Source organism: Sabethes cyaneus, chromosome 3 (assembly GCF_943734655.1).
Source record: "Sabethes cyaneus chromosome 3, idSabCyanKW18_F2, whole genome shotgun sequence".
Taxonomy (NCBI): Eukaryota; Metazoa; Arthropoda; class Insecta; order Diptera; family Culicidae; genus Sabethes; species Sabethes cyaneus.
This window is the reverse complement of record NC_071355.1, coordinates 58,915,588-58,940,904: the sequence shown is the minus strand read 5'-3', so window position 1 is coordinate 58,940,904 and position 25,317 is coordinate 58,915,588. Positions and strand designations below refer to the sequence as shown.

Sequence of the window (25,317 nt, the reverse complement as noted above, 5' to 3'; positions counted from 1 at the left end):
GTTTGTAAACAAGGGCGCCAGCATCTGCCAGATGACGTCATCTTGATTTGGTCTATTGTCAGTTTCGTACGGCGGCGTACAATAGACCAAATCATCATACCGTCAATTGACAGATAGTGGCGCCCTTGTTTACATTTTGGAAAACTTTCTTTTCCGTTTATAGGGAATGTAGCGTGTATTTTAACATTTTACAGGCATAATGGCTTTTAAATTTAGTCTCAATGCTGTTTAAACTCGACTTAAACAACAAACTTGCCGTTTAAACAGCTGAAACTTTTTTGGATTCTACGGTCTGTTTGTAAACAAGGGCGCCAGTATCTGCCAGATGACGTCACCTTGATTTGGTCTATTCTTGATCGTAACGTTTTACCACAGACTAACGGACGTAACTCTTCGAACAAATTTTCTAACAAAACATCGTTTCAACGACACGCCTAAAACTTAGAAAAAACACTAGCATCACCTGGTGCAGTCTTCGCGCTGCTCAGAGCAGGTCGCTATAAATTTAGCAATGCTATAAATTTGCTTGTATATTAACTGACAACAGCGCCAGCACAGGCAAGCGATGTTCTCGCGCAGCGACTGTTGTTTGAGTCTTGACTTAAGTGAAAATTTGAAATGATCGTTTTTATTGGCGATGGAATGAAGTTTCAGTGTTACGTCTGTTAGTCTGTGGTTTTACGAAGGGCAAAGTAGACCCGATTTCCTGCTTGCACCGCTAGATCTCCTTACTAGTGTTGTTGTCCGCGGTCACCAGCGATCCCAAATACACGAATTCATCTACGACTTCTAGTTCGTCGTTCGGACTCGAGGATGTCCCCGAGATGCACACAAAAGATATTACTCGATCCAATGTAGCTCTGATCAGTCGCATCAGTTTATGCAAAAAATCGTATTCATGCATTATGTCCCATAGTTGGTCTCGATTGACTGTATCGTATAAAGCAAAGCAAAGCAAAGCCTAGGTGCTGCATTCCGTTATCGAAACTTGACCTTCTGTTATTATACGACAGACTTCGCAGCCAGCTGTTAGAGTGCAGGACAATTGCAGGGCCAGTTGCTACGATCCTATTGACTCTAACAGCCTCTCCCAGTCGAGATTCGAACATACGACGACTGGCTTATTAGGTCAGCGTCATACCTCGAAGCCAACTGGGAGGCTTGACTGTATCGTATACTGCTTTGAAATCAATAAGCACGTTGTACTCCCGACATTTCTGTGGAATCTGTCTGATAGTGAAAATTTGGCCCGGAGGAGCCCCCATAAAACTCGTTTGATAATTCCCTATGTAACCTTATGCTATCGGTGACAGCCGGCGTAACAGTATCTGGGAGAGTACCTTGTAGAAATCGTTAATCAGTGTTATGCCGGATAGTTGCAGCAGTCGAAACAAATTTAGAGTAGATGGAACAAATCACACCTTCCATCCATTCCTCCGGTAGCTTCTCCTCTTTCCAAATCCTGGAAATTACCCAATGTAGAGCCGTTGCCAGCGTTTCTCGACCATGTATATAAAGCTCTGCCGGTAGGCGGTCCTTTCCAGTGACTTTGTTGATCTTCAGCAACCCGATTTCTCGGTTGACTTCTTGGAGATCACGTGTTGAGATATTACTGTCTTCCACATGTATTCCTAGATTAACTTCCGTTTCGCCTCCTTCTGCAACTTTGCCATTGAGGTGTTCATCGAAGACTTGCTTTAACCTGTCGATCCCCTCGTGCTTGTTTGTGATTAGATTCTCCCCCCGTCCCTACACATGTCAAGTTTCGGTGTGTAGTCCTTACGAGATTGGTTCACCTTCTCGTAAAACTTGCGCATGTTATGAGCTCGAAACAGTTGTTCTAATTCTTCACGATCTCTGTCCTCCTTTTGGTGCTTTTGACGTAGGATTACGTCTTTGTTTATTTTACTGGGACTGGGTAGCACTTTGGTAAAACGAAAATAGAAGTGCAGCGTTTGAAGGAAAGATTTAAAATGGTAATAACTACTGAACGAAACTAAACAATTTATATGTCGTTGGATAGATAAAATGACCAGCAATATTATGGTGGGGGTAAGAGAGCAATATTATGGAGGGCGTGAGAGGGGGGCTGCTTAAATGAAGCTCAAATTAGCTCAAAACTCTAACAAATCAAGCAAATGGAACCAAATTTGGCATGTGGGGGTTTTAGAAGGCAGGAATTTTTTCTCTGGTGTACATCAATAACCGAAAATTATCATAAATAACTCTTAACAAATTCGGAATCGTAACTAAAGCTTAATAAAGACCGCTCAAGTTGATTTTCAGTCGTATATAATGATAATAACTGGTATTCTTGCGTATAATTCCGTTAAGCGAAGAAATAGTATCTTACCAAATAAACAAGATCACATCGTCCCGGCACCGGTAGCAAAATCCATCGCACAAACAAATGGTTTCTACTAAATTTTCCACAGTGAAAGACTTAAAATAAAAGTCAGAAAAACTATGTTACACCTGATGAATTTTGAATTTGTGACAAGTTTCTTTCACCAACGAAACCAATCAAATCAAAACAATCGACGAATAAGCACTATGCAATGTTTTTTATAAATGTCTCAATAGATATTAGAAAGGTCTTTACATACCTTAAATAATGTCGCAGAACAGAACTCTACAAATAAATCCTATGGCCTATCTTACTTTATTCTCTTAAAAATCCGGATAAACACAATTTCCCAGTGTTAGCTAAAACTATGGAACAAACCATTCTAGAGATCCAGTCGACAGCATAAATCTTACTTTTCGAAAATGTTCTGCAGTAGGGCCAAATGCTGTTGCTGTAGAAACTGTGCAATCAAATCATCCAAGTCCTCGTTGCAGCGTGCGATTTGTTGTCGTATGACCTGCTTAAAGTCCTCCTTCACACCGCGATCCGAACCACGTGTACCAATTCGACGGGAACCACCGGGCGCCGTTAAACCACCGGCAGACTGCGGAAGGGCAAATTCCAGCTTTATTTCAGGGCATTTCTGCCAGAGGTACATAAATTCTTCGACAATTTCCACATTAATGATGTAACTGGTAAAGAGCAGGTAGCTAAATTGTCGCCGCGATTTGATGATCTCGAAGATAATTTCGACGATGGTCGACTCATGCGGCCAATTAAGCTGACACAAAACCAGAAGGTTACCCATCAGCGCACTAGAACAATCCGGATCGCCTAACTTGGCTTTTAGCAGAGTAATAAGGACCTGCACAATGTAGTGGAGAATAGAACGCTTCGTCAACGGCATCAGCATTAGTACTCTAGAAGCCGGAGAAAGCGATATGCTTTGCAAATAGGTACCATTAGTGGCTGGCAAGTTTTGCACTATATTACTCATCAGCTCGAACAAGTGCACGTTAATGTTACCTTGAGCAAGGGCCAAACCAAGAAGGCGAACATTCTTTTCCAGCTGACTCATGCTGCGAACATTCGGCGATTGTAGTAACGAATGGGTCTCCTCGTGTTGACCCACATATACCGAGAGGTCCATAAGAAATTTTTGAATCCAAAGAGATAATGCTGGAATGCAAATTATCAGTTGTGTAAAATCAGCCTTAAGAATCTCATTTGAGTGCAACAATTGCCAGCAGTTATAGGACGTAACAAGGCAATTGGGTGCATCTGGATTGACGGGCCCATTTACAATCACCTGCGGAATTTCCAAAACAGGTTCCAGCTGTCTCCGCTTCAGATCTAGTTTTATATCTTTTAAACCATCCACCAAAACTACCTCAATTTCACCATCTTTACCTTTGAGGCGTGAAAAGTTTATGTACTCTTGAAGTGAGAGTACGAACACAATCGTTGCACAAAACAAAATCTGTTTATTCTCGGAGGGCCGCGGTGGCGCCGATTGCACTATCTGTATAATCTTTTGCCAATAGATATCCTTACTCCAGCCCTTCTTGTACGGCACAAATGGCTCCCATTTCAGAATCTTTCCGCAAAATTCCATTGTTTCAAAAATTTTACGCCAGCAATCAGTCACTAAGCGACCTTTATCCTCGGATTCTACCAGCATCTGGTTGAGGTAATATTCGAAGCAAATAGCCATTATCTGATGAACCAATTTGTTGTGTAAATCTGGTGGACGATTGAATATCAACGGAATGGCTTCCTGAACGAGCATCTCTTTGAAACTAGGAATAGCGATGTTTTGTACTAGGGTATCAATCAAACGGGGCTGAAATTGGACAGACGAAATTACAGAACAGTTTGTTTTCGAATTCAAGGTTCAGCTTACTGCGTGCGTAGGAACGGCTTGAGGAAAACGTTTTAACAACAGCACTATTAACCTGCAATGATCCAGATTGTTGTTGGAATGAGCAGCGGTAAGCAATAGAATCTTATGCTGCACTTCACACGAAATATATTGGAACATTTTTACGTAGAACTCCTGCTCTGGAGTTGTCGTTCCTTCCGGTACTCGCAGCGCCGCAGTCATTAGAGAAATTTCATTCAGCAAACTAGCCGGTGTTTGATGAGCGTTTTGGAATGTCATAATTCTGAAAAGGGTTTGGGTTTTTTATTCTTATTAATTTGACTATACAGTGTACAGATCACGGAAAACCAATCACTTACATATAACTCAAACATTTTGCTGCTTCCTCAAAATTTTTACCATTTTTTTCTATTTCGTATGCCTCGAACTGAACCCCAAAGTCGTTCGGGAATAAGGTTTTGGCAGCAATAATCCAAGCTTTTGCCGTGTATGGATCAGACGTCTGTTTAGCACGTGCAATCAAATATTTTTCACTGGAAAGCACCTCCATAATATTCTATATAGCTGTAATTCACAATTATGAAAACTTTTATTTTATTGCAACCAGAATCCTAATTCTGCCTTCCTACTGCCACGATTCGGTCACATAAAGGGTTTATTGTTTTGACAGCTCTTTGTTGAGAAACTGACAGAACTAATTCACACGGTTCACTCAGGTGCGATGAACACTGAAAAGCAGAGGGATCGACCCTCCGGCACATCGCCATTTTTCTATGACTAAAATCTAAACGTCAAAAGCACTGGGCGGGAAATCACTTCATAGAAATTCTATGGAGCCGCCATTGTTGTTTGGGGCCCAGCACCGAGGGGCCCATCAGTATGGGGGTACTGTCAAATCATATGCGAGAGTGTATTGGTGACACCGGGCTGAGAGGGATCCTTCAAAGTTTTATTGCAGTGTTTCCAACATGTAATAGATTGGTGACCTAAATAGACCTCATAACGGTAACAACACTACACACTAGATGAGGATCAGCCTTCAGCGCATCTAGCTGCAGAATATCTTTTGTGCAAGATCATTCACCTCAAATACAATGGACATACCAGAGCCATTATTCACTCTGAGGTCTGTTGTTTTCTAACATAAAAGAATCAGTTGGAGGTTGCTAAGCCGAAGATCGGTAAATACTAGAAGTTTCTTCTGCTGGCTAAGCTTGAAACGATCTTGTACAATCGGGATTAACAAACAAAAATTACCTAAATTCTGAATATACTCTCAACAATGGCCACTATAGCGTGGTGAATGACCAATTGGTTAAAACCACATTAAATAACAATAAAAAAATGGCCACTATGGCATGGAGCATTACGACAGGACAGTGTGCGGTGCACGATCGCCGTCCCTATAAAATTTAATTTAAAATCTATTCCTCATAGGGGAAATTCGGATTTACAGTACTTTAGCCTAATCGTGGAACCAGCATCACCAGGGCTTGTTCATTCACTTTGACTCAATGTTGATTCATTTGACAGTACAGTCAGTCGAGCAATTTAACAAAGTTATATATGGGACATTTGTAGAACCAATTATTATCTACAATTTTGCTGAATAAAATTTTACAGTATCTTTCGTATTTAGGGTGCTACAATACTAGTACCTTATTAGTGACTAAATGAATGCTCAGCATCGTAGCATCGATACTACAACAGACACAGCAAAACTTTATGTAGTAAAATTGAAGATGATAACTAGTTCTACAAAAGTTCCATGCACAACTTTGTCAAATTTTGTTCGGCTGAGACGGTACTGTCAAATGAGTCAAAGTGAACGAACAAGCCCTGGGAAGCTACGCCATGAGTATTAACGTCCTTAAGAACTTGACCCTTCTTCATCGACAGACTTCGCAGCCGGTTGTTCGAGTACAAGAAAACTACGGGGCTAGTGTAAAGATCCTATTGACTCAATAGCGGCACCGCCCAGTCGAGATTCGGACCCACGATGACTGGCTTGTTAGACCAGCACCGTACCCCGGAGCTAACTAGGCGGGCAGCATTACAGGATTGTGATAAAATAAAAAAAATCGTTACAAAATTAGATCATTAAAATATGAACACTTTATTCAGTAAAACATGGTAAACTCTTCAAGCAAGGCTCAGGATTAAAAAAAGATAGAAAACTTATAAGGTGTGACTGCACAATAATTCCACTTGTATGATAGGGAAACTTTACCTTGAGTCGTAAATACGAATACAGTTAACATTCATCTAAACTACATTTTTTTCTATAAGGACGTTAAGTGATAGCTGTCCTTATTGTGCAGTCATCAGCTATCATAGATTACCTTAATTAAATCATTAATGTAGATTAAATCATACTTAATTTTTGTATTATTTATTACACATGGTGTAGCCCGTTCAGAGCAAAACGATTCTTTTCTAAAGAAAGCTTTCATGATACCGAAGAGAAATAAAGTACGACAATAATCTTATACACTACTGTCTACCAAATAACTAAATTTTACACCTAAAATTCGTTATTGCCTCACTTTTTGCAGGGGTTACTAGTCACATCTAAGAAACCTAAGTAAACATGTAACCACATACTATAATTCATTAAAATTATGATTGAAATTAAAACCAGTCAAATGCACACGAAATCTTAAGTCTATTAATAGATTTGAGCTTGCAGCTAGCCGTCGTTTTCTTGCTCGGCAGGTTGCTGCTCAAGCGGCTCTTGCTGCGTTGGTGGTACGGGAGTAGTTGTGGTACCTTTGGCAGGATCGACGCGTTCGTAAACAACAATGTTAGCTCCAATTCTGTCAGTAGTATAATCTGAGTGGAAGAACGATTCTTTTTGTTTATAACTTGAAAGAAAATCTTTTATCTTCGGTTCCAGCGTATCGAACGCAATAACATGCGTCGGTAAAGCGCTTCTGGGATGAACTGGGAGATTCTTGCGAATCCAGCTCGTAGGATCTTTGTAGAAAGTATCTGCTTCATCCAGATAATGTTCATCATTGTTGAAGTTTGGTTCACAGCGTAGAAAACGCATGGTGGTATTATGATGTATGTGACTTTGAAAAGGTGTTGAGTGGCAGGGAAGAAGGAAGATTATTTTTGCAGGCTGACCAAACTCGTCCCGGTAGTTGCGCACTACAGTTTGCAAGGAAGACATGACGTCCAGGGCACCTCGCTGATGAACAAAACTAAGATAACCTGCTGGTACAAGATTGCCAATCAACAGCACAATTGCCGCAAACCAAACGAATTTGCTGAAATAGAACATATTTTAATATTTAGAATGCTACTAGATGTAAGAAATAATTATACCCAGATGCCTTTCTGCTCCATCGCGACAGGTAGTCTCCAGAAACGTACAAGCAGAGTGGTAAAATCTGGAGCAAGAAGCGGAATTCCTTGTGTGGTAATAGAGAGTATACTGCCAACGTAAAAGCAATAGCTACAAGCAACACTGAACGTTCAAGGTAAACTTGTCTGTTTCGTATTGTTTCAACAGCGGCAAATAAAAACGGTAGTGTTCCAATTCCCAAAATAGTTGGCAATCCTATGTTAGCATACCAATACCAGGGATGTTCACCATAGAAGCTACCTATGCCTTTCAGGATATTGAACTGTAAAAATTCATACGGAGACAGCAGAAGTGATCCATGGAGAAAACTATCAACAGCTACAGTGCAGATTCCCACAATAAGCCCAATAACAAGGTATCGCTTAAGCAGTAGTTCCCAAACAGGGTATGTGGACTTTTTCACATGATACAAGCATAGCGGAATCCATGGAATCGCTGATGTTGGCCGGATGAATACAGACAATGCTACCGGCCACAAGAAACTGGTACTCTCCCTAGCAGCCCAAGGGAAATAACTGAGAGCGATGACGGTCAAAGATGTTTCCAGTGTATTCGAAAGCGTACGCGAAGCGGTATAAAACCAAAACCACGATGTCGCCAACACGAATGTTGACCACTTGCTTTTGTTCGACCAAATATAGAACCTATAATCGGAGTATGCTGACAGAAGAGCCTGAAGTACACGAGGCAGTAACACAAGCAACTCCACATTGTCCAGTTTCACCACCGCAAGTAGTTTGTACAATAGGGCTATAACCGACGGGTACACGTAACTCCGGATGCCTTTGGTCCACTCCCAAGTGAGGTGTCCATACCTAAAAATAAGAAATGGAAAATAGAATATCAAATTTCATAGCGATCTTCTCAATTCTAAAAATTCATTCCGTTTCCAACGAGTTGCATTACATTTACTCAAATTTAGGAGTATTTTTTAGCAAAAAAATAAAAACCGAATTCAAAGTGCAATACAATGAGTGGTCGAATCATACAAGATACTACCCAGGTAACCAATAAGCATTAGTATAAGCAGTAAATCAATCGTTTATTAGCATCCCAGGCGTTTTATACTGTAGGTTGCTGTTTATCAGAATTCTGACTGCATACCTGTGTAAATTCGCATCAACAATTCTATTTAAATTCTTCTTGTCGGTAACTAGCTGCAAATAAGCATTGCCAGCACTATAAGAGGGCTAGCAGTAAAGTAGCCGCATAATTTGCCAAAATAGCATTTAAGTAACATTTAAGGCAACTTAAATGCTTATTGGCTTGCATTTAAATTGCATTGGAAATGCTTATTGGTTACCTGGGTACAGCAGTGACCTCAAAACGTGATGCCTCTATTCATCGTTCTGTCATCGTTGCTCGCTTACAAATATCATCGAATTTTATCCAATAAATTTTTATCGCTATTTAAATCTTATCGTAGACTACAGATAAAATGTATATATTTTATTGTTTTGCGGTTGTTTACAGTTGCCAAATTCCAAGTAGATGAGAACCAACAAATGGGCAGTTAAAGTCAACAATAATTTGTATCTATGCCCGACGTTTCGATGTTGTTTGCCATTTGAGCTAAGTTAGAACCACGTTTCGTTTTTAGTCTGGTAACTTCTGCTTTGGTTACATACGTCAAAGTAGAGTTCGCATACACTGGATAAATGCTAGTAAAGCAAATTATTGTGATTAGATTGAACCTTCAGCGGAAGCCATCAGATAAAAGCCGCTACCTGTTTCTAACCACGTGCTGTTGGCCTCGACAATCTTCTAACAAACCACTTGAATCTCGCCTGGGGGGGGGGCAGCAAGAGTCAATAGGATCGTATCAATAGCCTTTCAATTGTACTGTACTGTACACTAATAGCACTGCCCGCAGTCTGTCGAATAAAAAACAGGACAAATTTCGAATGCGAAATGTAGGACCAAGGCTTTAAGGGACCACCGGAGTGCTACCGACCTACGAAGCGACGCGATTTTGCAGTTACGTATATGCTCAGAACATTTTTTGCTCGAAGTAGGACTGCGGCATTGGCGACATGGTAGCGAAGTCGCTTCGCTTCATACTCGCGTGCACTCTGTAAGCGCTCTTACTTTGCCTTGCTGGTAATGAGGACATGATTACGATAGGATACACATTAACAAACACTCGAGGCACCCCCGGTTTGATGAATATTTCAAATTTCATGAACCGATTCATTTTAAAACAGCGCATGAACTCGTGGTGAGATTAGATTCGTGACTTTACTTTAGGATTCGATTCAAAACTTACCCGAACGCAAGACGATGGGCAACTTCCAGACTTTGCCAGTACTCATCTGGAACAAACCACGTCCTGACAACAAACACTGAGGCAAGTCGCAAAGCTACGAAGAACAGGAATATCTTGCTCAACATGTTTTTGACTATCCCGCTGGGTCCGCTTCTCCGGTCTAGAATGAACACTTATTCGAAGATGCCACAAATCACCAGAAGCGTGCTTTGAAATCAAATTTTTTCACCGTGAAATTTCACTATCAAATCTTTCGATTTTCTTCAAGCAAACTAGCACTTTGGACTCGCTACAAAAACCGGTACATAATAAATACCGGTTTTTATTCTGAACTATTGAAAATAACGGCAATATTACTGGAAAATGAGGAGCACATCGCCGGACGAATTATCCCCCTCGCGAAGAAGCAGCACACACACAAATGAACGAGTCGTCAGTTGAAGTTGAGAACAAAAATAAACTCTTCCACACTTCTCTTTGCTACCTTCTTTCATAACTACCCATGTGCATTTAAGACACAAACACAAGCACATATCAGGCGACTTTCGGTGATGACGTCCTCGTTTTCATTTTGGAAGTAGGTAAATGACGTAACCTAACGGTTAGAATGACTACCTAGCTAGAACTTCACCGAAAATCATCAAAACTTGTGCTTGATACCTGCAAATGAATCCTCTGCTAGCATTAGAAAAATAAAACTGTTCCTTCTGCAAGCATACTTTCCATATTTTCTTTTCGCCAGTTAAAATTTTAGCGGCATCTTCACCTAGAAATATCAAAGGCCATATCTATTTAAAGTAAATAGAAGCCATTGATCTGATGATGATTATTCAAAACTAGAAACCACTGTCCTGAGGGGTATCAATTCTCATGAACTATTGATCCTTTCTATGTAAAATCAGAATTGAAATGGGCTAAACCTTGCAGTCGTTTTTAGATAAATTTATTATAATGAATAGTATTAATATGTAATCACAAATGATCGATAGTTAATGCCATTGCGGTCTTACACGTTTACAAATTAAGCATCAACCCCAACGGTTTCAATAAATCCGCAACATTTCTCCGGATCGAACAGAAAAACATTGAAATGGGGTGCCTCCTTTTGGGAAACCGTTTTGATAATCTCGTGAGCCACGGCACCGCCCACGATAGCAGCAGCCGGAGAGATTTGTGCAAAGACGTGAGTAAAGGCCGTATCGGGGACCAAACCGGCTGCAATCTCGTTGCGAATTTTCAGCAGTTTCTCCAAATCCGCAGCTCGTTCGGTGTACAGAGGATCTCGCTTCTCATCATCTCGAAATTTTTGTAAAACACGAAGCAGTGGTAGCGACGGTCCAGTACGGTTTAGTTTGCGAGCGTAGGATTGAGCATTGTAGTCAAACTCTACCAGAGACTTGTAAGACGGATATGTGGCAGTACGTTTTACGGTCGAAGTTACGAGCTCAGTTTTGGTCTTCTCATGAGGTTTAGAAATGACCTTATGTTTGACAACATCTTCGACGAAGTTATGTTCCTGCAAATCGGCGAAGCTAAAACCAAACATTCCCCAGAGATCAGTTGCAAAGAATTTAACTCCTGCTTCGCGACATATCTGGTCAATATGCAGAAGCTGCTCCGTTGTAGCTTCAGTTATGCAAACCACATCAAAACTCTTGAAATAGTCGTCCGGCTTCTTGGATAAATTTTCCGTATCAGCTTTCAGCTCTACCATCGGATTAAGTTGCTGAGCACGGATCAAAGAGGCTTCGGCACGATTCGTACCAACCGACGACTGTGGAACCAAAAATTGCGAGCAAAAGTCCGATTCTTTTACGATTTGATCGTCCAGAAGGGTAACTGCTTTTACACCGGCTAGGATGATATTTTTGGCTATTTCCGCTCCAAGCCCGTTTATTCCGGCAATTAGTATTCGAGCTGCACGTAACCTGCCGAGATGAAAATATTATTATTTACCATTATCCGGATATCGTTTGTTACGGTGGGAAAAATATTGCAATATTTGCATCACGGTTTACAAGAAACGTTTTAAGGTTAGAATTAGTCGGTACCTCTTTTGTGAATCAAGTCCCCAGAGCCGAATTTGACGATCGTACAGCTCGGCCTCCTGTTCAGTTAGCTCTATTCCATTGGCTTCGACCATTTTCAACAAATCCGAATTCGGGAAATACTAGATTAAACAATAAAACAGTTTTTCCTTGATTCTTCTTGACGATGATGCGAATTGCGAATACGAGAATACGACGCGGCTTTCTGCACAAAGAGTATAAATACAGAGGTGTGGACGATAAAAAAACGTAACAATTTAAGCGCCGGTGTAAATTACGTAACACCAAATGTGATTTTATTTAAATTTTCCAATGTTCGCATAAATAAATATTTATTTTCCATATTTAACATTTCCCTAATTATAAGTTACGCACACTGCACAGCTCTGTTATGGTTATGAGCTCTCAAAAAACGTGACGAAGTCTCGGTTAAGCTTTATTTCAGCCTTAGAGACAGGCTTTAACAAGCCTAAAGCTTGACAAAATTTGCAGATTTAGATGTGAACCGAGGGGCAAGACACTGTCGAAAATATATTACTTTTCCCTATGGAAATATTTTTCCAACCTTAATATATTGACCTTTCCCACCCATAATATAACTGAAAGCCCTATAAAGTTACATTTATTTATACATTTATAGGGTTTTAATAGAGCCTAATATATTAATATTATGATAATATTATGAAGTGTCTTGCCCCTCGATGTGAACAAAAGATGTTATATTTTTAATTTATGAAACGGAGCTGGTTTTAGTTTTTGTGAGAGAAAAAGAGGGAGAAAAATATTTTTGCTCGTGTCTTATGCACAAGTTGACACGAATTCGAATACTGCTTTCTCCAAGGGGTCGGTCACTCGGCACAGCCGTTTTTATGTTAGGCGACTTGAAACGAGCCGAACTGTGCCGATGCTGTACCGAAAGTGCCGAACTGCAAGATTTGTTAAATTCGTTAAAATCTGATAGATCTGGCAACCGTGCGAGATGATTTTGACAACCGGCAGTGCTCCCATTTCATATGTAAAATTGAACCGGAGGTGTGTGAAGCCCTATAAATGTTTTTTTTTATAAGGCTTTAGAGGTGTGCCGTTTGATATCTCTGCAGTGCCGGGGCACTATGTGCTGAGTATCCGACCCCTTGGATATTAAAGGATAATGAAGAATGGCATCGATGCGTATACATGTGCATATATGATGTATTGCTGATTGCAAGAAAAAAATTACATTCGAGAGTGCGCAATCGCTCCTAAAACTGCTATTTTAGCTTAAATCGTGTCAGTGTCTTCGGCGCACTTCTTGCTTGGAATATAACGAAAAAGTTTGCCGAAGATACTGTAGCGATTCAATCTAAAATAGCACTTTAAAAAGCGATTGCACACTTTTGAAAGCAAAATTTTTCATGCAATCAGCAATATGTTCAACCCGAAATTAACAATATGTTGGCCGAATCATTTGAACTGAGCACTGAACCCAAGCATGTTCTTCTGCCAGTTTTGCCAAATTAGTTCGCGACTCTCGTACATAGACGAATTCGCCAATATGTTATAAACATGCATGGGTCCTTTAGAAAATGATTTTAAATCGAAGCTCCCCAAGAGTAGTCGTAGATCTGAGGATTAGTGGTACAGTTTAGAAATTGCATGGGTTCGAAACTTGCCCGAGCCAAAAATAAAAACAAAAAAAAATACGTAAAGATTAATAACGAATTGGCGACAGAAATTGATATTTATTTTCGAAGATGACGGTTGATATCGATATTTTGGTGAAGATCTTTATAAAGTAAACTTTAATTTTCTATTAAGTTTGAAGAAATTTCTTTTAGAAATGGTAACGATCGCCATCGATTTTCTCTATTGGGTGTCTTTACATAGAGTGACTATATACAGAGTGGCGACAAGTCATCCCAAATGTATGCAATGCGGTTTTTCCAAGGTTTTTCTTTCTCTTTCCTGCATACGCGTTGGATAGGTCGTCTGCTCGATTGGAATGACACTGACAGATAATTATCATTCCAATTTTGACATTGTCGCCACTCTGTATACAGTCACTCTATCTTTACAGACTGGGGTGACATTGCGCATCTCGTTTCGAGTGATTTTCGTTCGAGACCAAGCCCATATGGCAGACAACCATGTTCTCGCCGCCAACATCTCGTGTGTGCGAAAATGAGATAGCAATTCAGTACTGCGTTTCACTCAACTGCCAGCAGTCTGATTTGGGCCCGCTGTCAAATTTTGAGCCCCGGACATGCTGTCGCTGACGTTTACTGCAGCTCGATATAGAGATGTCGATGGGGTGTTCGAGACGCCCATTTGTTTAACGTGGTCGAAACGAACCAAAATCGCTCGAAACAGATGCGCAATGTCACCCCTGATAAATATATCTGCCCCTCTTTGCTTAACAAGCATAGTTTCAGTGTAGTTAGTAAGTACAGGATAATTATTATTAAAAAACGAATTTGCGAAGGACTCGTAAAATTGCTGCAAGGTATTGCGATTATTATCTAAAATTTTTCTTTCATCGGTTAGTTGTGCGCCTAACAGTTGCGCGCAGCTCTGTTCTGGTTGCTCGCAGTCAAAGTATCTCTTTTACACTCTTACGAAATCTCGTAAGAAACTGTCAACGCAAGAGTGATGAGAAAAACAACAATATTTCTCTCTTGCTCATCAGCTGAATGCTAGGGTAGCTTGCTTCGTGTTTGCCCGTTCAAACATGGACAAATTTTTCACAAACGCAATCAGCATTTAAATTTTATCATTTTCGGTTAACGTAAGACATTGTAACTGTGTTGTTTGTAAGTCTGTACGTAATAGGACAAAACAAATGTTATCTAAGCAAAGAATAAGAGCATAAACATAAAAAACTTACACGTGCTTACACTGTCAATAATAATGATTTACCTTTGCGCACAACTATATTAAACTGGAAAACGAAATCTCGACTAACATTTGAAAAGGGCGTAACAGCCAAAAGTAAACAAATTGAATTTATGTCATTATTCATCTAAAACAATGAAAATCTATCTATAGATTTCAACAACATGCTTAAAAAAGTTTTATTTCATTCTTTTTTTAAAAAGGCGTAATACCATTTTCCCAAAAAAAATGCTCATGGCTGTTAAGCCAGTTTTTTCTTATTGAAAATTAGCTTCGCTGGCACATTGAATTAGCCTCACGGTCATGCAATTATCCTCTTCAAAGATTTTTAAAGGCTTTTGACAGTTTTTAGGTATTTCTAAAACAAGTTTCTACATAAAACTTATTAAAATTGAATTTGGCTCATTCGCTCTATACACGAATAAGCGTGTTGTTAGACCCCTATGTTTCGCCGTTTAACTGTCAACGATGGAATTATTCCCTTGAGTTATTACCATCATAAGCTACGATTGTTGTTACAGCCTTACAGCATACATACAGTATACATACGGAGTGTGGTTATATTTGATTAAATTTGCTTAATTGCACATGCAATATAATATCATCGACGCCTAAGTCACAGTTCGCCGATTCAGTCAGCGCTCAACCCCTGGATTTATCTATATCGTTTATAGAAGAAAGTCCGCTGGACTGTTCAATGCAAGTATGATCTGATGATGATAATATCTAATGATTAATATTGGTAAAAATTCCTTTTTATATTTCAGAATGTTACACTGATTGCACTACGTTTAATGTACCCTGATGTCATATCTAGCTAATTTCAAAAACTGACTTGTACTTCGATTTTTGTGTCTTGCTTCCGGAAATGCGTTTTCCGGTGGAAGTTAATATCGCTGGATTAGCTCGGCAACTATCGCCACTTTTACAGTGCTATAATTCTAAAACCTTTCTACGAAAGTACTGAGCAGTTTGAATTGTCCATTAGTTATTGTGAACAAAACCGATTCTCGGCCAAAGATAACCTCTAAGATGGATTCCGGGACTACTCTGGATTGCTAAAAACAAGCCGAATGCGCTGCCTACAGCTAACTGCACTGTTACCTGTAAAATAGAGGGAAATCCTCGTCTAGGTGCTTTAAGAGGAAGCGTAATAGTGCGAGTAATTTCTTACAGACTTGTGTTTTTCGAGCAGCGACATTTTACCATGTTTTAAATTACTTAGAGAACCAACCCAATCCTAAAGAGATTTTGTATACATTCTGTTTCGAAGCGGTCACCGCAGATTAAATAAGAATATTACCATCCCTATTGCACTATATATTTTTTAACTTCGTCAAGATGGTGAAGGAAAAACCGAATTCCATCAGAATATACGATAAGGATAGCTATTCACGACGCCGCATGCATCTGCGAAGAATCTGAAGTTTAAATAGTAATATCGTTTCGCCGTCCTGAATTAAGGAGAGTGCCAGATGGAGGAAACAAGAACCAGAACCCGTCAGGTTCTCGAGGAAGCAGGACGAGAGCTGGTTAGATGTCTGGAAATTTTCAAAAATACAGAGCATATGCACCGAACCGAAGTCTTTGTCATGATAGTTACTCAAGCCCTGGAAGAATGGGAGGACACGAAAATCATCGGTTGCAAGCGTCAATGGGTCTCGATTGAGGAAGCTCTCACGCAGCTGGCTCTTAAGAAGCCTACCCATCGCCCCTATTTGCAGCAATTGCGCTTCTCGAAAAATAACATCATCGACCGAGAACTATATACACACACGTATTTTGCAATGCGACGGGCGACGAACTAGAAAGAGAGTTCGCACAACCAACATTATCGACCTCCAAGAAGTACCAACGGAACAAAACGCTTAGGTCACACGCTAGCTTTTTTTAAACTGTTACATTTTTTATTTGGTATAACAAACATTTTCACTTTGATGTAGTATCACATTTCTAGAAATCACATTAAATGCAGTATCAGAGATTTATCTTATGATAGAGAACTTGAATCTATTTTTCATTTGTATTTTACTTTTCAATTGCCTCCGCAACCGGTTTTCCAGATCGTAAGAATTCCGTCCGACGACAGCGACGATTGCATCGGGATCGTGGTCAGAAGGGAGCATGTACCGACGAACGAAGTGCCTTGCGATGTAACCGTGGCCGTCCTGCTTTTCGTCGTGTTTTCCTTCCACTATGATACTGTTCACGGTTGCTTTGACGTTGATTTCGTTCGGAGAGAATTGTACGTCTAAATTTATCTGGAACTTTTCACCACCGATATCGACCGTTGGAAGTAGGAACCGAAATCCGAAATGGTCGATTGTAATCTACTCGCAGGCTGGATACCTTTGTCCAGCTGAAGTACAGGCTCCCAGCAAATCATCGACCGTGAGACCACTTCCGAAATGTTGATCCATTTTCCGGGATGTATGAAATAGCGTCTCCCAGCAGTCTTCTCACCAATCTCGGAACATTATTGGAAGGTGCGGCATTTCAACTGGATTCTGGCACAGCGATTCACTTCGCGGGGAATGATTCCGCTAAATGTAGTTTTCACTGAGGGATCTCCAGCCCCCACGGCCGAAGAAGGATCAACATCTCATCGTTCTCGAAACTTTGTTGGCTATCTTTGAAAGCACATGCTTCATTGCTAAGAGAAAATTGAACATTATAATTTAACTAGATTGTTTATTCATACCCAGCTGTTTATGTGCCTACCTGAGATTGTAGCTGTCTGCGGTATCTATCAGCTCGTAGCCTTCAATGATGACCGGTTCATCTTTTATTTCGATATCTATTGCATAAAGGTCAGCCCTGCTTTTTATTCTGTTTTTGGAAAATATTTTTATACTGAACTGAACTCCGATAGTTTTCAAAAAATTAAAAATCGCGGACGAGTTGAAACAAGATGAAAACGACAGAACGACGAAAACACACTTTCTGTTTAATAATAATACCAAAAAAAAGGATTTTTGACATTAATACGTAAAACAACTTCAAGCGCGAAACGGGCGAAACAACAAATTGAAATAATAATAAGCTTAAAAACCAGGGGGTAATTCCAGTGTTGGCAGCATAGTGGCATAAAAATTGGGAATAAGTGAACTTTAATTTTAAAAAGGGTGTAATTCTTTTCTTTCAGTTTTTATCGCTCAAATGAGACTTTTTATTAATTTCCTCTCACATATCAATAGATAAGAGATCAAGCCACTGTATTCGAAAAGAAAATTGGATTTATTTGGTAGAATATTAAATTAGGATTTAAATTTCGAATACCAATCTTTGAATTCAATTTACTCGATTTCACCATATTGGTTGTTAGGCCCTTTTCAAATGTTAGTCGAGAAATATTTTCTCGGGAAGCACAATAAATAGATACAATAAATAAATATTTAAAGAGATTTAAAGATATTTTTATTAATCCCAAGTTGTGATGGCAGCTCTGGCCCATTTGGGTTAACATCAATAATAAATTTGAGGTATCTTGCTCCTTAGTGTAGTTTGTAGTATATATAGAAAACAAAGAATGTAAATCACCTAGGAAACAAATTTAAAACATACTAAACCAATTTACAATTGTAACTTATACTGCAATGAATTCAAAACTGTGAAGAAAAAAGTTTATAAAGTCGTACAAATAGAAATTGCACAATTGTCTCAGTTTAAAAATGCTGCAGCAGGAACAAATGACAAAAATCGACCGGCCTTGTCCGGATCCGGATCCGAAAGTCGCAGCCGAAGAAACAGGCCCAGCTCCTAGTACTTACCAAATGCGGCCATCGCTGGAGCAAACATTCAAATCAGAAAATATCAAGCAAATCATTAATACGGTACTGAACGATACTTTAAGCGGTAAGTAATATTAACCACAAACGAAACACAAGAAAATAAAAATTAGGATTACTTTTTTTGGTCATTTAGGTAAAACGTATACCGCGGTAGATGCAGCCCGCTGGACAAAATCTTTGGCCGATGAAATCAGCCTGAAGGTAAAGGATCTAGAAATGAAACGCTACAAGCACGTCGTACAGGTTATGCTTGGACAGCAATTGGGGGCCGGCTGTAAGTACATTGCGCGATGCCGGTGGGATGCAGAGTGCGACAATCAAGCCTCCGGCGAGTTCAAAAACGCTACAATCTTCTGTATTGTCACTGTGTTTGGGCTTTATCTGTATTGATGTTTAAAAGAAATATATACGCAGCTACTAGCACGGGTGTGGCAGTATATCGACTTAAGGAATTAAGAAAGTGTGTGATTTTAATTTAGGTTCTTCGTTACTGGAGATATATTCAATTAAACTTTTGAAGTGATAGGAACATAGGTATTTTTAAGCATGAAAATCGGGAGCAAAAATGTTGGCAATGGGAATCCAGTTTTTATAGTTGCAGAAATTGGGCAAAATCATCAAGGATCATTAGATATTGCGAAAGAAATGATAATAAAAGCAAAGGTAAATGTAACATTAGTATAGTAGGTAGGATATTATGATAATCTCATCTTTTCTTTTTTCGCTCAAGGAAATCGGTGTTGATTGCGTAAAGTTTCAGAAATCTTGTTTGGAAGCCAAGTTTACTAAGCAGGCATTGGATCGAGTGTACACTATAGATAACTCCTGGGGACGCACCTACGGCGAGCACAAGAAACACTTGGAATTTTCCATAGAAGACTACAAGCTACTACAGCAGTTTTGTTTGCAGCATGAAATTCTTTTTAGTGCATCTGCAATGGATTCGGTTTCGTTGAAGCAATTGGAACGGCTGGGGTTACCTTTTATAAAGATTGGCTCGGGTGACGCAGATAACATTCCGTTACTAACTGAAGCTGCCGAGTTGAATGTACCTCTGATTGTGTCCACCGGCATGCAATCCTGGAATCAGGTAGAACGAATTCATTCCATTCTCCAAGGTCGATCGGTGGCTCTTCTACACTGCGTTTCTGCTTATCCTACTCCTCCATCCGACGCTGTATTAAAATTGATTCCATTGTATAGAAGACGATTTCCCGATTTGGTGATAGGCTATTCTGGTCACGAACTAGGACTGCAGCTGAGTGTTGCAAGTGTTTTACTGGGGGCACGCGTTGTCGAGCGACACTTTACACTTGATAAAAACTGGAAAGGAACTGACCATAAAGCATCTTTGGATCCGACAGAATTTAAAAAGTTAGTGAATTATATAAGGACAGTAGAGAATATTTGTGTTGAATCGAATACGGAAGATATTTTAAACGTGCTCTCACAAATATTAATGGATAAGGATTTTAATTCGGAAGATCTAAGACATGCTCTCAAACCGGTCACAATGACCGATAGAAAACTGTTGGTTTCAGAAGTTGCATGTTTCCAAAAGCTCGGTAAATCATTAGTATATAAGAATTTCGTTCCACAGGGACATAAACTAATAAAGAGTGATATCGATGTAAAAGTTAGTGAACCTCATGGGATTAGACCAGAATTTTTAAAAAGTGTAGTGGGGAAACATGTCATTCGTCCGTGTAACCGTGACGAGCCAATAACAGAAAGTGATCTTGTGAAGGATAGTATTGACACTAATTGATATTAATTATAATTTGGGAACAATATTCGAGATAATTCAGATAAAATATAAACAAATGCTCTATTATTACCAGCAAAGTCAAATGTGCGAATGAATTGGTAGAATAGGATTACCTTCTTACGCCCTAACCACAAATCACTCCGTACCTAATAGTTTTTCTTTTAATCTTCTAATCACCCAAGTAAATTTGCAGCCTTATTCAAGAGGTTCCAATTTCATCCCAAATCGAGCGAAAAAAGATGCGTCGTACTCTACTAGAAAGTCCCAAAAATTAAATTTCGGATGTAACAATTATTCAACCACTGAATTGGGGCTAACTACTTCTATTGAAATAAAATATAAAAAAATTATGTCCTTAATCTTTGTAATTCTGTTTCAGAAGATTTATAAATAATTTTCAGAGTGTCAGAACCTCACAATTCTTTCTGACAACCCTAAAAGAGGCCCCCCAAATAAATTTTAGTGTGTCTTGCTCACTAACAGTATGTTTTCGGTAGTTACGCTTGTTCTACTATCAGGTTTAAGGTCAAAATGCAGTATTTTTATTCTCAACAGTCGATCGGTTTCAAACCGGTATTTTGACACACACGCGCACTCATTTCAACGGTGAAAACTTGACATCCCTTTTTCTAAAAAAACAGAAAAGGTTGCACAAGCACACTTAACAGGCAGAACGGAAAAATACTCATTTGAATCCCCTCGAAACCAATCTATCACATTGCTGCATAGTCAAGCTGAATGTAGATCTGCCGCACTCCGATAGCCTCGAAGATCATCCGGGTGTGTTGCACCACATAGCGGGGATCCACGTTCTTGGATACTTCTAACTTAATGGCGCCCACGTACACATCACTACAGAGCGTCCAAAAGTGAGGCTCTTGAACACTGTATACTCCCGCCAATCCTGTGACTTTCTGATAGCACTGTATCAGCTGTCTGTCCAAGGCTACCGGTTGGCGCTGCATAAGTATCATAACCGACTCTTTGATCAACGAAAGCGTGCTGACGCCGATCGTCAGAGCGATAAACATACTGCAAATAGGATCCGCTCGCATCCAGCCAAACAGTTGCATCAATACTGCAGAAATGATAACTCCAACCGATCCGAGCGTATCGGCTAGAATATGAAGGAAGACGCCACGCATTATCTGCGAGTTATTGGAGGAGATCGGTTGTTCCACGCCAATCGAAGTCGATCCACCGCCTCCGTGATGATGGTCGTCACCCCCGTGGCTGTGGCCATGGTGGTTGTGGTTAGCCAGCAAATGATTCGTATCGCTGTGACCGTGAGAATGTCCGTGGCCACCTCCACCGTGACTATGGCCATGACCCCCTCCACCATGCGAGTGCCCATGACCGCCGTGTTGGAACGCATAGATTCCGACCAGATTCACTAATAGTCCGAGGACGGATACTACAAACAGCCGCTCATGCTTAACCTCCGGTGGTTCGATGGCACGCTCAACCGCCTCGGACATGATGAAAAATGCAATAAACAGCAGAAACAAACTGTTGACAAAGCCAGCCAACACTTCTGCACGTACATAGCCGTAGGAATATTTGTCATTTGCTTTCCATTTGGTAATAACAGATGCCGCTAATCCGGCCAACAAACCAGTGCAATCGAAGAACATATGGAACGAATCCGAAATTAGACCTGAAGAGATTAAAAATATTTAATATAATTTGCATTCGGATAAAGAAGCTTCACGTAAATCTTACCTAAACTGTTAGTCCAAATTCCGTACATGAGTTCCACGAAAGCAAAACTCAAATTTAGCAATAGAAAAAGAAACAGGTTTCTAGAGTTCCGGTCGGACAGTATAAGCCGCGATAAGCTGTTAAACTTTTCTCGTACTTTGTAGGTGAATCCCCGAGAATCTTTATGGGTTAAAGGCAGCATCTTCAAGCCGATGTCTGATCGTAACAGATTTCAACTAAAATTGTTTATTTTATTTTCTACGAAGATTCACCAGTGATGAGTTATATGCTAGCTTTGATTGAACTAACTGCTGAAATGATAAAATCTCTTATCAGTCAACGGAATACCTAGTTGAAAATGAACGTGTGATTGAAAAAAAAAATTAGGCAGTCCTTCAGAATGATAAACAATCATTACGCATTGCATACGTGTTCAATCCCTTCTTCAAAGCAATTACAACTCGGAAAACATGAAAGTTTTAGGCGACACAGAAACTAATCGTTCGCAATAGCTTACCTGAAAACGAGCAAAACTACCGACTGTAGTGAAGACTACTTGACGAATAAAGTATTAGCACAATTGCGGTACATTTTCTGGGGAAATTTACCGAATTAACGTAACACTGCGAGCATATATCAAAATTTCGGCTGTCTCAAATGTTGAAGAGATCAATCAACGACACAGGCGATACGAGACCGCGACAGCAGCACTGACTGACACTGGGCGATGATTTTTCGGATTGATGCAACTATCATCTGTCAAAAGTTTGCGTTTGTACAATTTGGGATGCGTTTCAAAAGTTGATTTAAAAATCACGTAACAATGCTACACGGAAAGATATCTAGATAGAATTAACAAAAGGGCGAATGTCGCAAATGTAAACAAACCGGGTGAGAGTTAATTTTTGCTGGACCAGCATAAGAAAATCAACCCTCACTCGGTTGTTTTACGCTTGCGACATTCGCCCTTGTGTTAATTCTATCTTCATATTTATCTGCACATTGCTGTCCAGCGTTTTACGAACCATAAAGGCGGACCGAATAATCTGTGTTCGTAATATTTGAACAGCATTTTTGACATTTCCGAAACACATCGCACGTTTTCTTTCCGAACGTTCACGGTAATAAGGAACATGCGGAAAGAAAACGTGCAACGTATTTAGGAAATGTTAAAATTGCTGTTCAAATATTACGAACACGTTCGCCATTATGGCTCGTAAAAAGCTGGATAAGTGAAATGTCAAAAATGCTGTTCAAATATTACGAACACGTCCGCCATTATGACTCGTAAAAGCAGGATAGATTTATTATACTATTTGAACAGTGCGTTGAAATTTAGGGGTAAGAACAGGTAACAGGTAAGAAAATAATATTTAGCTTTTTACGAGCCAGAATAGCAGATGGTATCCAGCTTTTTACCTGAGAGAGATTCTCGGATAAGAAAAAATCCAACGTCAAATGCAGCCAGTTCGAACTGTCAACTGCAGCCAGTCGTTATTATTGGTCATAAATGTACGGAAAGAAAACGTGCGATGTATTAAGGAAATGTCAAGAATGCTGTTCAAATATTACGAACACATCTGCCATTATGGCTCGTAAAAAGCTGGATACATCGCACGTTTTCTTTCCGTACATTCCTTTAGTTTTACCGTGAACGCGCGGAAACAAGACGTGCGATGTATTAGTGAAATGTCAAAGATGCCATTCAAATATTACGAACATATCCGCCATTATGGCTCGTAAAAAGCTGGATACCGATAAAAATGGATTTCTGTCTGTTTGTCTGTCGGGAATCGAAAAGTACTGAACCAATCGGCGTGAAAATTTGCATGTAGAGGTTTTTGGGCCAGGGAAGGTTCTTATGATGGTTAGAGACCCCTCCCCCACTAAGAGGAAGGCGGGCTGCAACACAAATTTCTGCATAACTCGAAAACTAATCAAGCAAATGGAACCAAATTTGACATGTGAAGGTTTTTGGAGGCAAGAATTTTTTCTATGGTGAATTGTACACAAAAATGTATGCAATGCATTGCCACGCTGGCACACAACTTTTTCCCCCAATACACGTACCCATGGCTTCAACTTTGGTCGAGACGGGTACGCTGTTGCTTCTGTTGCTTGTCATATTTGTATGGGTGCGAGGAAGAGATGCCAGTCTTCTTGTTTTTGGTGCAAAACACTTTATCGACCTTTTCGCGTGCCTAATGGCGGCTAGTTAAAGCCCTATAAAGATATACATTTATAGGGCTTTATGGTTTGTGGGTACAACTAACGGAAAAATAACATGCTTTTGGCAACTCTGCTCACGTCCTGTTGACATTTTCCCCTTGCAAAACTGTCAAGCGTACGTTAGAAAAGTTGCCGAAAGCATGAAATATTTTCCAAAAGTTGCGCCCACTATCCGCCATTAAGCACGCGAAAAGGTGGATATTATAATATTTAGCAATGTGCAGGTTTTCTTTCAGTGTATAATGGTTAAAAATCAAATACGATTATAATCTGGCAGTAGAGTGACTACACGGTAAAAAAAGATTACGTTGAAGAAAAGTGATTTACCTTTGAATTCGCACTACTTGCCAAAGAGTACAATCCGAAATGCAGATCTCTTGAATTGAATTAATACAAAACATGATGAAATCAACAGAAAAGCACTTCAATTGGAATGTTTTTATACATTTTTGTTCATCTGCTGTGGTTTGAAACTGAACAGTCAATAATGTCAATGATAGTGGTACTATTTATTATAATTTTTTTATTTACAATGCTTGCAAATTACAATTTTAACAATTTAAATGCCTTACATAAATACCATGTAATGTATAATGAAGAAGCGTCAGTTGCACTACACCCTCCACAAAAACGTTTCCGAACGGTGAATACCGGTTGCATGTGACAATCTTCATTGTGTTTGGCCTGCCCGGTACTTGGAATCAGCTCCGTGACCTTAAAATCAAATGGTTATTAATAAATTTAAATCACAGTTATAATTCCTTTTATACTCACCCTGAAGAGCACATAAATGATTCTATTGGATAATATTCTTCTCACTTAAAATGCAGAATTTCACTGCTGCCGCGAGTTTGTGACTGTTTCTTACTGACATGCACATTTTTGACATTTGAGAAATGCAAACAATTTCGAATTCAATGGATAAAGACAGTGGTGATAATTACAAATTGAGAATCACCTGAAAATCAAAGGTAAATCACTTCAATTTATCCAGCTTTTTACGAGCCATAATGGCGGACGTGTTCGTAATATTTGAACAGCATT

At 39.7% G+C, this 25,317-nt stretch overlaps 6 protein-coding genes across 7 annotated transcripts; 2 read left to right on the top strand and 4 right to left on the bottom strand.

Annotated features, from left to right (window-relative positions):
* Positions 1 to 2,651: 2,651 nt before the first annotated feature.
* LOC128742813 (integrator complex subunit 10) lies at positions 2,652 to 4,831 on the bottom strand. The gene is made up of 3 exons (XM_053839285.1): positions 4,589 to 4,831; positions 4,251 to 4,512; positions 2,652 to 4,190 (listed from the first exon to the last, which is right to left on the bottom strand). Exons 1-3 carry the CDS (start codon positions 4,777 to 4,779, stop codon positions 2,757 to 2,759), a joined length of 1,887 nt encoding a protein of 628 aa, XP_053695260.1. The 5' UTR covers positions 4,780 to 4,831; the 3' UTR covers positions 2,652 to 2,756.
* Positions 4,832 to 6,367: 1,536 nt separating this feature from the next.
* LOC128742418 (GPI mannosyltransferase 3) lies at positions 6,368 to 10,255 on the bottom strand. Its single transcript, XM_053838774.1, has 3 exons — positions 9,866 to 10,255; positions 7,560 to 8,414; positions 6,368 to 7,501 (listed from the first exon to the last, which is right to left on the bottom strand). The coding sequence occupies exons 1-3, from the start codon at positions 9,988 to 9,990 to the stop codon at positions 6,919 to 6,921; spliced, it is 1,563 nt and encodes a 520-aa protein (XP_053694749.1). The 5' UTR covers positions 9,991 to 10,255; the 3' UTR covers positions 6,368 to 6,918.
* A 545-nt stretch (positions 10,256 to 10,800) lies between these two features.
* On the bottom strand, positions 10,801 to 12,088 carry LOC128743033 (SUMO-activating enzyme subunit 1). The gene is made up of 2 exons (XM_053839539.1): positions 11,917 to 12,088; positions 10,801 to 11,793 (listed from the first exon to the last, which is right to left on the bottom strand). The coding sequence occupies exons 1-2, from the start codon at positions 12,006 to 12,008 to the stop codon at positions 10,887 to 10,889; spliced, it is 999 nt and encodes a 332-aa protein (XP_053695514.1). The 5' UTR covers positions 12,009 to 12,088; the 3' UTR covers positions 10,801 to 10,886.
* A 6,273-nt stretch (positions 12,089 to 18,361) lies between these two features.
* LOC128744717 (dynein light chain Tctex-type protein 2B-like) lies at positions 18,362 to 19,087 on the top strand. Its single transcript, XM_053841909.1, has 2 exons — positions 18,362 to 18,639; positions 18,709 to 19,087. The coding sequence occupies exons 1-2, from the start codon at positions 18,456 to 18,458 to the stop codon at positions 18,963 to 18,965; spliced, it is 441 nt and encodes a 146-aa protein (XP_053697884.1). The 5' UTR covers positions 18,362 to 18,455; the 3' UTR covers positions 18,966 to 19,087.
* A 34-nt stretch (positions 19,088 to 19,121) lies between these two features.
* Positions 19,122 to 20,649, top strand: LOC128744715 (sialic acid synthase). The gene is made up of 2 exons (XM_053841905.1): positions 19,122 to 19,238; positions 19,306 to 20,649. Exons 1-2 carry the CDS (start codon positions 19,122 to 19,124, stop codon positions 20,341 to 20,343), a joined length of 1,155 nt encoding a protein of 384 aa, XP_053697880.1. The 3' UTR covers positions 20,344 to 20,649.
* Positions 20,650 to 21,028: 379 nt separating this feature from the next.
* On the bottom strand, positions 21,029 to 22,752 carry LOC128744716 (zinc transporter 7). 2 transcript variants are annotated; one of them, XM_053841907.1, is made up of 3 exons: positions 22,562 to 22,752; positions 22,066 to 22,355; positions 21,029 to 22,000 (listed from the first exon to the last, which is right to left on the bottom strand). In XM_053841907.1, the coding sequence occupies exons 2-3, from the start codon at positions 22,244 to 22,246 to the stop codon at positions 21,057 to 21,059; spliced, it is 1,125 nt and encodes a 374-aa protein (XP_053697882.1). In that variant the 5' UTR covers positions 22,247 to 22,355; positions 22,562 to 22,752; the 3' UTR covers positions 21,029 to 21,056. The 2 variants fall into 2 exon arrangements, with proteins under 2 accessions (XP_053697882.1, XP_053697883.1); XM_053841908.1 differs by having other exon boundaries at positions 22,066 to 22,352.
* Between the last annotated feature and the right edge of the window lie 2,565 nt (positions 22,753 to 25,317).

Excerpts from the sequence above, each read along its gene's own strand:
- LOC128742813 (XM_053839285.1), bottom strand. The coding sequence starts at position 4,779 with ATGGAGGTGCTTTCCAGTGAAAAATATTTGATTGCACGTGCTAAACAG. Across the intron at positions 4,513-4,588 it reads GCAAAATGTTTGAGTTATAT|AATTATGACATTCCAAAACG; the intron begins GTAAGTGATTGG and ends AACCCTTTTCAG. Across the intron at positions 4,191-4,250 it reads AAGCCGTTCCTACGCACGCA|CCCCGTTTGATTGATACCCT; the intron begins GTAAGCTGAACC and ends GTCCAATTTCAG.
- LOC128742418 (XM_053838774.1), bottom strand. The coding sequence starts at position 9,990 with ATGTTGAGCAAGATATTCCTGTTCTTCGTAGCTTTGCGACTTGCCTCA. Across the intron at positions 8,415-9,865 it reads GCCCATCGTCTTGCGTTCGG|GTATGGACACCTCACTTGGG; the intron begins GTAAGTTTTGAA and ends TCTTATTTTTAG. Across the intron at positions 7,502-7,559 it reads TGGAGCAGAAAGGCATCTGG|CAAATTCGTTTGGTTTGCGG; the intron begins GTATAATTATTT and ends GTTCTATTTCAG.
- LOC128743033 (XM_053839539.1), bottom strand. The coding sequence starts at position 12,008 with ATGGTCGAAGCCAATGGAATAGAGCTAACTGAACAGGAGGCCGAGCTG. Across the intron at positions 11,794-11,916 it reads GGACTTGATTCACAAAAGAG|GTTACGTGCAGCTCGAATAC; the intron begins GTACCGACTAAT and ends TCATCTCGGCAG.
- LOC128744717 (XM_053841909.1), top strand. The coding sequence starts at position 18,456 with ATGCTGCAGCAGGAACAAATGACAAAAATCGACCGGCCTTGTCCGGAT. Across the intron at positions 18,640-18,708 it reads ACTGAACGATACTTTAAGCG|GTAAAACGTATACCGCGGTA; the intron begins GTAAGTAATATT and ends TTGGTCATTTAG.
- LOC128744715 (XM_053841905.1), top strand. The coding sequence starts at position 19,122 with ATGAAAATCGGGAGCAAAAATGTTGGCAATGGGAATCCAGTTTTTATA. Across the intron at positions 19,239-19,305 it reads AAATGATAATAAAAGCAAAG|GAAATCGGTGTTGATTGCGT; the intron begins GTAAATGTAACA and ends TTTTCGCTCAAG.
- LOC128744716 (XM_053841907.1), bottom strand. The coding sequence starts at position 22,246 with ATGCTGCCTTTAACCCATAAAGATTCTCGGGGATTCACCTACAAAGTA. Across the intron at positions 22,001-22,065 it reads AATTTGGACTAACAGTTTAG|GTCTAATTTCGGATTCGTTC; the intron begins GTAAGATTTACG and ends TAATCTCTTCAG.